Raw genomic sequence first — 11,999 nt, 5'->3', positions numbered from 1 at the left:
TATATGTAGAGAGAGAGAGAGAGAGAGAGAGAGAGAGAGAGAGAGAGAGAGAGAGAGTGTGTGTGTGTGTGCTCGCGCGCGCAATGCTCCAAGATCTAAATTAAAAGAACTATCATTTTAATCTTTTAATAAATAACAACCAGAGTTGTTTAATATCATCTATCAATATTAAATAGTAAAACATATTCTATAATTTAAAATATCAATGTACACATCTGTATTTATTCCAAAAAAATCATATATACTACTTAGGAGTATAATAAAAGAAACATAATCTGAAGAATCCTGACCAGTCTCACACTCATGCTCCCCTGCCCTGATCTAAAATTATTTAATCACATATAACGAGTTTAAAAAGCCCATCATATCACTAAAACTTACAACTGAATTTAAAGCACAATAAAAGAGCAATATGTATGTCAATAGTTAAATCATAATAGTTACATACATATGATCATTGAATTAGTACAAAAATAATAAAATTTATATACAGTATTAATATAATCTATAAATAGTAAAACACTATAGTATAAAAGCGAGTAACATATTAAACTAGAATGAGTGTCAAATCTATAAAATAATCTTCGTATCTGCAATACCAATCAGTATAAAAATCAGGTAAAGTATCGAATCAAAACATCGCAAAAGATTGCTGAAATCATGTCAATGTAGTAAAATCATATAAAAGTATGCATATGCTATCCAATTATTCTATCTCAATATTAAACCATATCTCAATCACATGATCAATAAATCCTGTATATCACATGATTACTATTAGTATAGTGAATCAGTAGAATCAAATAGTATAAGTATCTAAATCAATAATAATAATAATTAAGTAGTACGAGCAATAGAATAATGCAATAATAATAAATTTATGCAATAATAATAAATCTATACAATAATAAAAATAATGCCTCAAGAGCATGCATTTTAGTAGTCACACTAAACAAGTAAGAAGTCCTCGCTATCACGGTGTTTTTCAGTGTTAGTAAATTATTGGCTCAGTAAATAGAGTCGTTACTTTTTGCTCGTCGACACAATAATAATCTTCTTATAACTCCCAATGGATGTATCACATGAATTAATAGAGGACAACATCAAACCACAATATTTAAAGGAAAGTTCGTTGGCCTCCCATCCTGTACGGATCAATCAGTCTCCAACCAGCGGGTCAACCAGTCTTTACTTGCTTGTTTCACACATGCATATTATTATCATAATATTATAAAAGTAATAGCGATCAACTATTACTCAAGCACATATTCACATCCATGTTCAATGCATTGTAGTAAATATGCATAAATAAGATTAATTAAGAAGATGTCTAAATGACATAATGGTAGACAATAAAGAATCCTATTAGGTAGAAATATATATTTTTAGAAAATTACTAAAATAATATGAATTGTATAAAATAATATTTTAAGATTTTTATTGTACTACACAACTAATTTTAGATGTCAAAATAAATTTCAAGATAGACAAAAATTACTGTATTTTTAAAATCACCTAATGAAAAATCTCAAATAAATACTCAAAATACTCATAATCATGATCGCTATAACATACAAAAAGTTACACGGTGAAAGTTTTGTCAATGTAAAGTTATTCATATTTTTCGGTAATTGAAATACAAATTCGATCAGAAAAATATCAAAGACATAAAATCTTTGAAATCAGAAATAGGATAAAAGTTCCTTACAGCGAGACGAGCAAATCTCCCAATTGGCTAGACGGACAAAAATCGCATTGCGGCCTCCAAATCTCAAGTTTTCATTTCTCTATCTTATTTTCTCTCTAATTCGTTTTCATTTTCTCTGTTACCGAATGAATAGGAATAAAAGAAACTTTTAAATGGATTTAAGTTAATGGGTTAAGATATTTAATAATAATATAATAATATAATATTATAATATTTAATTTAATCAATTTCTTTTAATAAAACATTCAAATAAATCATTTTAGAACTTAAACAACTACATAAAAATATCCAAAAAAATAAAACAAGTTATTTAAAAAATATCGATAAACTTGGTTTGCAAAAGGGACACCTGACGGTCCCGAAATCCTCACTTGTACCAATAGATATAAATTTCTTAAAGATTTTCATAGGTGTCCAAAAATTACGAAAAAAATTCGTGTAAGTAAAATACTACGATCAAAATACTATGTCGAAGACAGATTACGATTTGGAGTTATAATAACTCCAGGAAAAAATTGACAAATTTAAAATACGAGCTATTATAGAGAGAGAGGGAGAGAGAGAAGACAAAGAAGTTTGGAGGATGTGGTGTGAGATTTGTCTGATGGGCTAGTTAGGAGATTCATTTTTCTCGAGGTAAGTGTAATTTTTAAATTAGAGTGCAGCAGCATTATGCTTATGAGTGTTGCTACACTAGGTTGGATAGCACAACGATGCTAGAAATCACTATACCACAACATCAAAAGCTCTATTATACAATAACTTTATAATGACATGCAATGTTGTAGTGATGGGTCGGAGCGTCGGGGTGCTAAGCACTAAAAATAAAAATTTTAATATATTTTCCATAAAATATCCCTTCCACAACCACTTCCTCTCCTCACTCTAATTTGCTTTGGTCGGGAAGGCAAGGAAAGAAGAAGTGGAGAGGAAGAGGAGGAGAGAGAGGAGAGAGAAAGTCCGTCAAGCCTTTTTCGTTCATCATTCCTATTCCAAAAATTATTCTGCTCATTTTAAGTGACCATATTCTTAATCATGTTTTTGATGATTTTGATTTCTGTTTTTTATCGCTCTCGAATACACCACAAAATGTATTTTATCCTGATTTATTGAACTTTCATTGTATAACTTTTATGTATGATATATATGATCATCTTTGGTATTTTAACTGTAATATTATTGAACTTTATTAGATAAATTAAAAGCTATGATTTTTTGAAGTAAATACATGATAGACAAATTTATACATCTCCCTATATTTTATAAATTATTATATTTTGTACATGATATTAACTTATATTGCATAAAAAATATAGCATTTGCATGTAAGCATGAAAGAATGGTCATTAATAATATAATTAATATGGGTTGACACTTAAAATATTATACCCTTTCCAAGAGGGTGGGCCAACAAACTTTTCTTTAAATAAAATGTTGATGGTATAATCCTAGTTGTAGCATTTAACTAATTGATCAAATTATGCCGATGGGTAGAGGATGATGACTCTTAAATGATTATAAAAAACTAACTATTAAAACTAGATAATTAAATAAAAATAATCAAATATAAAATAAAGATTGACCATATATATATATATAATAATATATATATAATATAGTATAATTATAATATTAATATATATATAAATATATATATATCTAATACTAATATTATATATAATATATATATATATATATATATAAAAGGATAAAACATCACATTAAAGCTGTTTGTCTTATCTTGATCTTCATAATTATATTTATGATTATATTTACATGATAATGTATTAAACACATTGATACATAGAATTGAAGTTAGATAGAATATGCATTGAGACTGCCTAACATATTAATATGACCCATTGATTGATAATCCTTTTTATCAATATTTTTCTTATAATTTGATTATTGCTTGATACAAATTTTATAGATTACTAGAGCAAACATATTAATTATTTTGCCTTAAATTGAAGGCAATGATAAGTTTAGTTATTTGTTAGGCATTTATATTCATTACACAATATTATATGATTTAACGTAAAGATAAAGATATGACAAATTGAGGCTTAGCAGCATTGGTATTTTAATTTCTCTATTTTATTTGTATTCTTTCGTAACTGCTAGTGGCTATTGGATATATGCTTTTTGAACTTTGATTTTTGAAGCAAGATATAAATATTGATAGTATAAATGTAATTATATTTTTCTTGTTATTTACTTATTTTCTTCAAAGCAAATAATTAGCTTTGGTTATCAAATGATATAATTGAAAATGAATGAATATCGACTGTTAATTGAAAAAAAAAAGAAAAATGAATAAATGAAATAGAGATCAAATTCTTTCACTTTAGATCCCGGGGTGTGGCAGTAGGCTCCTAATACCTTATCTCTAATTTCAATTTTGACATTTCTATAAAAAATTATGGAGTAAAATATATTTTTGAGTATAATAATCTTTTCACCTTGTAATTTTTGGTACAATGTATAATATATTTTTCTTGTCATTTAATTGTATGAAGTTGATATTTCACCCGTTGGTTTTATCTATACAAATTTATTAATATTTTATGTTAAAATATCATTTTCATATTGGTTTTAATTCATAAAAAAAATAAAATGATATTTTAAAGCTATCTTATAAATGATTTTTTTTAAATGTCAAATGTGTATGAAAATTATACACGCATCATCTCCTGAAGTGTAATGTGTTCTAATTCAATATCATGTATTTATGTTACTTTTGTTATATGCATTCATGTTCAGATGATGAAAGTTTTTATGTGAGAGATGTTAAAGTACATTACAAGTTCTATCATACGGGCTCAAATTTCTGTTATGTATTGCTTTTGATCCCGACCCCATTTGTCATGTATACATGTGGGAGGTTATTTTTGACCACATATTAGGGGTGTCAATATTTGACACGACACGACAACCCGACCCGGACCCGACCTGGAAAATCCGGGTTGGACCCGACCCGTTTGATAAACGGGTCGGGTCCGGATTTACAGATTCAACCCGTTTAATAAAACGGGTCGGGTCGGGTTGACCCGGCGGGTTGCCGGGTCAACCCGAAAACCCATTTAATTTAAAAAAATGAATTTCCCGCTCAATCCCGCTGCTGCCCGCTGCCCCTGCCGCGCTGCCCGCTGCCCGCCTGCGAACCCGACGGGTTGACCCGAATTGACACCCCTACCACATATGCTTTATAGAAGTGTGAGAGGTTAAAGGGAGTTATAAGTAGAAGTAGAGTTACAAGGAAAATTGAGTTGGTCTCCTTCAATTAGTGGATAGATTATTGCTTTGATCATCATACCGTTCAGAGGCGAATCAGGATGCGTCACGTCACCCAATACACAGTTGCAGTACACAACAAAATGATGATGTGGTGTGTTCTGATTCGCCTTCGGATGTCATCCGATGATCACACGTAATAATTTCTCCACTTAGTAAGAGTTAACCTCCTACTCATATATGAGAAAATTTTGAAAATGTATTTAACTATTTATACTTTTATCAAAAATTTAATAATTTAATTATGGCACATTTAAACATAATAATTTAATTATTAAAAATAGTATTAATATTAATTAAACTAATTTTTTAATGCGATTTAATTTTTCTAAATGATCATCTGTGCGGCCTTCGTCTACCGAAGATAGCTCATAGCTGAGCGATTCGATTGTGAGAGCCCTAAAACTAGGGTTTCTTCCTTCCCTGCGGCCGCTTGTGGCCGACGGCCTGAGGTCAGCATCCTTTCTCATCGAGCCCCTCTCAATTCAAATTTTCCTTACTTTCCGAATAGCAGAAGAGGTCATCAATTTTTCAGAAGCAAGAATTCTTTCAGGTTACCAAAAAGACAATATTTTTTTTTTAAAATCGAACTGCAACAAATAATGCTGGGGGGCTTGTACGGAGACCTCCCTCCCCCATCATCGAAGAATGCAGCAGAGGAGGAGAAAAGTAGCAACTCAGTATGGTCGAGCAGCGCCAAAATGGCTCCACCTACCCTCAGGAAAACCCCTTCCCTTCTCCCTTCCCCGCACTCCGTGCTGAAGAACCAACAATCACAAACCAAACCCAAAAACCCACTACCTGCCCAATCAAAGAGCTCTGCTTCCACCGCCCCCTCATCCCTACCGGATAGTGACACGAAAATCTCGTCCTTTCAACCTGCCCTAGTCGGGGTGACATCAACTGTGGTTGATGAGTATGATCCTGCAAGGCCCAATGATTACGAAGAGTATCGTAGAGAAAAGAAGAGGCGGGCAGCAGAGGCTGAGAGAAAGAAGGAGGTTGAGAGGCGAAGAAGGGAGGAGGAAGAGAGGGAGCGAGAGAGGGAGCAGCGGGAACGTGAGGCTGCAGAGCGGGAAGAGAAGGATTATCAGTCTAAGTTGAGCATATCAGGTGAGGAAGCATGGAAGAGGCGAGCTGCTATGAGTGGTGGTGCGGTGCCAAGATCGCCTTCACCACCGCCCAGCGGAGAAGGCTTTACTATTGGGAAGTCAGGGTCTGCTGGGCTTGGTGTGGGTGCTGGAGGTCAGATGACAGCCGCACAGCGGATGATGGCAAAGATGGGGTGGAAGGAAGGGCAGGGTCTTGGTAAGCTGGAACAAGGGATTACCACACCTCTCATGGCAAAGAAGACGGACAGACGGGCTGGTGTGATTGTGAATGCCAGTGAGACCAAGGCTGAGAAAAAGATGAAGAGTGTGAACCTGAATGGTCCACCAACACGCGTCATGCTTCTCCGAAACATGGTAAGCCTACTTTTGTTTTTCCTGAATTGAGTATCTACACAATATTACTAATGCTATAACATATCTCCAGTTAATAAAAATGTTGGAGGTAAAATTATTTTGTAGTTTTAATGTTTTGATATGTTGGAAGATGTGATGGAACAATGGAAACTAGCATGTGTTGGTTGGAAAGAAGATGATTCTATTAGTTAGCTAGTTTGTGCTGTATAATTATGACTGCATCTTTACTTTGATCTATTTGGCCATCTAGTTAAGCACACATTGCATTTTGTCCTTCCATGTCAGGACTTATATATAGGTAAATTTCTTACACTAAATAACTAATATGTATCATTTTCACCTTAATAATGCATTAAACACTTGTTGAAATTGCATCTTTTGTCAATTGCCAGTCAGTATTCGTTCATTTTTCATTTCTGTTCATTTGGTCAAGAGCAGTGTTTTATAACTGTTGACATGATTTCATATAGTCTTCTTGTATACCATCTAAATATGTTTTATCATTTTACTATAGGACTATTCTTTACCCTTATTTATTTTTGTAATATTCTACTCAGATATTCCCAGTCACAACAATCATCCACCCAATGTAGAATTTTTAGTATTTTTGTGATTTGAATATGTTCTTCTTCCTCTTCAATGATTTTAAATCTTAGCCTAAAAAGGAGCTTCAATTGATTTGGGTTTCCAAATTATTGGTATATGATACTAATCTCATGAGAAGTTGAAAGTGCTTTAGAAGGTGTATAATCAAACACTTACATGTCATCAAATATTGAAATTAAAGTTCCTATGAACCCCTTTCGTTGAATTCTTAGAATGCAAACAGTTTCCTAAATGCAATCAAACAGAATCTTGCTATTATAATTTTCTACCAATTATTATTTTAGTAGCATAGAATTGATATTCAATAATTAGACTCTCAGTTCGATCAATACTTGACTTATTCTTCCAATAGTTGCAAGTTGCATGTACGTGACGTGAAAATATAGGTGCTTTTCTTTTATCATTTTTAGCATCATGAAATATTTCTAAATTTTGGCGACATCTGCCCCCCTATTCTTCTTTTAGTTGTTTTAATATTAGACCAAAAGGTAAATTTTTTTTCATCTTTTATTCTAACATCATTGTCTTGCAACTTGCTTCTGTTGCAATTTGCTTAAGCTGACATTTTCTTTCAAATTTTGTTGTAAATATTTGTTTGTTGGAGTTTTTTGAGAAATATGAAAGCTTATGTTTGCATTATAGTTTTGAATAGCACAAATTAGATTTCATTTCATGCCTTGATATATGATTTTTAGAAGTTATGACTTTAGTTTTAACAACATTAATTATTATTTTTATGCAACATAAGGCCCTCATATATGTGAATTGTCTGTATGATTTGTGCTCTTCAATATTTAAGCAACCTGAGATCCTTGAAGACGGACCCTTTTTTTGGCTTAAATAGTTTAACCAGAAGAAGGTTTTCCTTGTCCCAATTTCAAAACCTTACTAGTTTATTATTGTGGTGTCCAAAGCTTAATCATCATATTTGGATGCTAAAATAGTAAAGAATATTCCTTTCTTTTTTACTGTTACCCTTATTATAGGACTTTATTAGGCTAGTTTTTTTCCCTTCTTTATCAGGCACAAGCGTAGATTATTAATTATACCTTCCATATGAAGGGAACCTTTGCTAAAGGGTGTAGATGCAATTTAGCTGTATATGGCTTAGGCAATTTGGTTCAGGGTTAGAGAATAAATCTTATTTAGATCCCCTAGTTTCTTTATTGGTTTATTCCGATTAAATTGCAGTTATTGTAGTGTTAGGGAGGATGACTTAGACCTGAAGCATTTCTTGATAGTTTCCATAAATTTCCTAATAAGCCGAAAATTAAGTTGGAGTTTTGTGTGGGCTACCATAATTTTTTAAGCAAGCCTTAACCAGGTTGAAAGAGAGTTTGAGGCAGCAGGATTTGGCTCAATGTTGTTAATTAGAGCACTAGTCCATTTAGGATGGTGTGTGATTTAGCCTAATTTTTAACATAAACCTATGGTAGTTGGGCGATGTGGATGCTTAGAGATCCGTTAATATATAGATATATCCTCTGATAATTAATGTATGTAAATATTTTAAGATTTAGGATATTTATACCATATGAAGAAGAATACTGGATCTTGTTGGTTAGGCATGGACAAGGCTTTTCTAGTTCTTATGCAATATATTGTTCTTGAGGAAAATAATTTATTTTTTTATTTGTTTGCTAGGTAATTTTCTTTGACTTAAAGTTTTTTTTTTTGTCTTTATAATGTAACATAATATATTTGAAAGATCATGATATATTGATGAAAAAGCTTGCTCCATGCATTTGAAGTCTTTTCATATCCAGTGTGGTGCTTAAAGGAATCGATGCAATCAACTTCATCCAATTTTGTTTATCATTTTTGCCCATTTCCTATCCTTTGCCATCTCTTGGCTCTGTTCTAAAATTTTGGTGCCTTAACTTGATTTTAATGTTGTTCTTAAATGAATGTCAATATTTGTCTTATGTCCTTTGGGATCAGGAGTGAACTATGACAGTCATAATAGTTTATGTTGATTTGACTTGGAGTTAATTAAGGGTAGATCAGGCTATTTTGTTCAAGTGATGTGATTGAGGGTAACTGTGACCGAATTAGATTAATTGATTTGATTTATGTTTACCTAAGCTTGAATTAGATCTAACCAGGTCTTTGTTATTTCCCTTTAACTAAGTTCTTTGTTTACCTGGCTGATTCAAATCTAATAGGCTCATTTTGGGAAGTGGTGCAAGTAGTTCCAGCAACTATTCATTTTCTTACATTGGATTTGTTCTTGTTTCAGGAACATCTCATCCAATTTACTTTTTTTAAGGGGCATGTGATCTAACCTAGACTCCAAAAATGAATCACTTTATCCAGCAACAATTGCAAAAGTTTGTTCAAACTTGCTATTATTGTTGAATTATCAAACTTGCTATTATTGTTAAATTAATGTTGCTAAAGTATTTGAGTATTTTATTATTTCTCTAAACCACCTTCAATCAAATATTAAATATTTATTTTTCAAATTTAATATTATTGTATGATTCACTTGGGTGACCCAATTCATCCTCGGTCTTAGACGCTAATAGCTCAATCCAAGTTGCTTGAATTTGTTGAAGTTAACAGGTTAGTCTGCATGCTAGTTTTTGTTTATTGCCTTTTTTGGGAGTGAGGTTGCTGATTCAAGGAGAGAAACAAATAAGGGCCTTGTTGGAGGCAGAGGAGTGATATTCTCTCTCTCTCAATGGTAGAAGGCACAATGATGAAAATGAAAGGCGCTGTCGACATAGCTGCTTGCTGGTCCGCATGCAGCAGGAAAATGAGGTTTCTAGTGATGACCACCCTAGCATGGTATCTTATAGCCTCTAATGAGTAATGGGAGCATGAACTATATTACTTATAATGATAGTGGTTCTGCACTTGCAATGACGATTTGGATGCTTTATTTTCTTGGCGACAATTTAATGGAAATTTGAGAGGGGCCATATTTCATGATCAGCATTTTGGTTGTTTCTCCATCTTCGTGGTCATTACTGCATGAATAGGGGGGATTAGGGGCAGCATTCAAACACACCCACAATACATACACTAGATTCGAACCTAGGACTTCTTAATTGAGAGCCAAACTCTTAACCAACAAACTGAGGAGAGCTGCGTATAAATTCTTATCTTAATAGCTGCTATTATAGTTAAGAGTATTAAGAGTATAAATGATATTACAAGACTCTTTGTAATAAGAAGAGGGTCTCTGCATGCTTTGTTCATTTAGTTGCTGAAGTTATAAGATATCCTTCATGATTTAGGATATGACTTGTGTCTACTTCCAAGGCATTATAAACAACCTAAAAAACATAGTCAAAATTAAGAGTTAGCGGAACACAGCTTCTGTCATGTTAACCTTGACGAGGTCAATTGCCTCGCCAAATACATTTGTCTGTGAGAGGTGTAGTGATGGAACTAACCTAGAAGGCTGCTGGTTCTTAAAAAAATTATACATTTAGAAAGTAGTGGCCGAAGTCAATCATTAATTGCCTTAGCATTTATAGGATGAGCTTCCAATCCTTGGGAAGAAACTTCAAATCCTTGAAAGGCCAATTGAGGTTGGAGGAATGTATATAGGTATACATACAAATTTTCAGCCTGCAAGAGTTGTTGAAGTTTGCATATGTGCAAAGAGTTCAATAGTAAAAGCATTATTAAAGATATTGTAAAGTCAATAACTAGAAACTTTCCAATGAAATTCTGTAGTTCTTTATCCCTGATCCTTATAAGAAGTGTTTGATCATCTGACAGATTAAACCCCAATATACTAATAACCTGTAAAGGCCATTAGAAATGTTCAAGGAAATCATCAATTCATCTCCAAAACTATTCAAAATTGATGGTAACTATTTTTAAAGATCTATATTAAAGAATCTTATTACTAATAGCTCACCATCTATATGAGAAATGTGAAATTTGTATTTAATAGTTTTTCTATCGTGGCTCTATTATTGGCCCACATGTTAAGATCTAAGTTTCTTGGGATCCTATAGTTTGCATAACTTATGGGCTAGGCCTTTTACGCATGAAGCCACTTGGAAAGGTGCCTATCAACTTACCTCTTTATTTAAAATGTTTTTTTGGTTTCATTCATTAGTAAGGCAAACTAAGGAGCCATAAACTCATAACCATGTTAAACGTCAGTGTGTGTACATATTAGTGAGTTCCTTTGCAATAAAATCTTACCAGTTCTATAGCAATTTAGTTAATTTCTTTCATGATAGTAATAATTGGATGACTTCTCAGTGTGTTTACATATTTGTGAGTTCCTTTGTAATCAAATCTTGCAAGTCCTATAACTATTCAGTTAATTTCTTTCATGATAGTAATAATTGGATGACTTGGGTGATAAAGGCTAGCTAACTTGTAAAACCCTTCAAAAAGCTGATTTTTTTTAGTGCAGTTCGTCTGTACGAACTGGATTTAGTACTGGACGAACTGAAGAAATTTGTGAAGAAATCTGCCATTTTCGTCTGTACGAACCTGGAGCAGTCGGGACGATCCGTCTGTACGAAATCTGTCCAGATGTTGACCTGTATGCTATATCCAAAGGAAACAAAAAAAAAGAGAAGCTCAGAATCAAACCTTACCCGTCGGATCCTCAAATTCTGCCGAGATTTACGCCGATTCGGCGCCGTCCGCGATCGCTTCCCAGGTATCCCGCGACTCTGCAGTGCCTCGATCGCATCTCTTCAGCGTCGTTAAATACCAAGCCAAACAGAGCATTCGGGGCTAGCTCTCCGACTTCGCTCCATACACGATCGCTCTTCTGATTCCGTCCCTGTCCAGGCCGAACTCCTCCATCCAGCTGCTCTACCTTCTCACGTTGAATCCCGACCAAAATCCAGATCTCTCTCAGCCCCGACCGAGCTTCTATTGCCGACTGCCTGTGCCGACCGCAAGCACACACAGAGAGAGAGAGAGAGAGAGAGAGAGAGAGGGAG

The 11,999-nt window shown here is 33.4% G+C and overlaps 1 protein-coding gene across 2 annotated transcripts in view; it reads left to right on the top strand.

Moving 5' to 3' along the window:
• The first annotated feature begins 5,331 nt into the window (after nt 1–5,331).
• Nucleotides 5,332–11,999, top strand: part of LOC110111406 (DNA-damage-repair/toleration protein DRT111, chloroplastic) — a 15,904-nt gene continuing 9,236 nt past the window's right edge. Inside the window, exons 1-2 of one of the 2 annotated variants that reach the window (XM_020843268.2) lie at nt 5,332–5,454; nt 5,556–6,468. In XM_020843268.2, coding sequence (XP_020698927.1) covers nt 5,605–6,468 — 864 coding nt within the window. In that variant the 5' untranslated portion in view covers nt 5,332–5,454; nt 5,556–5,604. Of the gene's footprint in view, nt 6,469–11,999 lie in introns of both variants that reach the window. The other variant, XM_020843267.2, reaches the window with a different exon arrangement.

The sequence above is a fragment of the Dendrobium catenatum genome, unplaced genomic scaffold, assembly GCF_001605985.2.
Source record: "Dendrobium catenatum unplaced genomic scaffold, ASM160598v2 fragScaff_scaffold_134, whole genome shotgun sequence".
NCBI classification, from domain to species: Eukaryota; Viridiplantae; Streptophyta; class Magnoliopsida; order Asparagales; family Orchidaceae; genus Dendrobium; species Dendrobium catenatum.
Note: the sequence above shows the minus strand (reverse complement) of the source record. Positions and strands in the feature narration are given on the sequence as shown.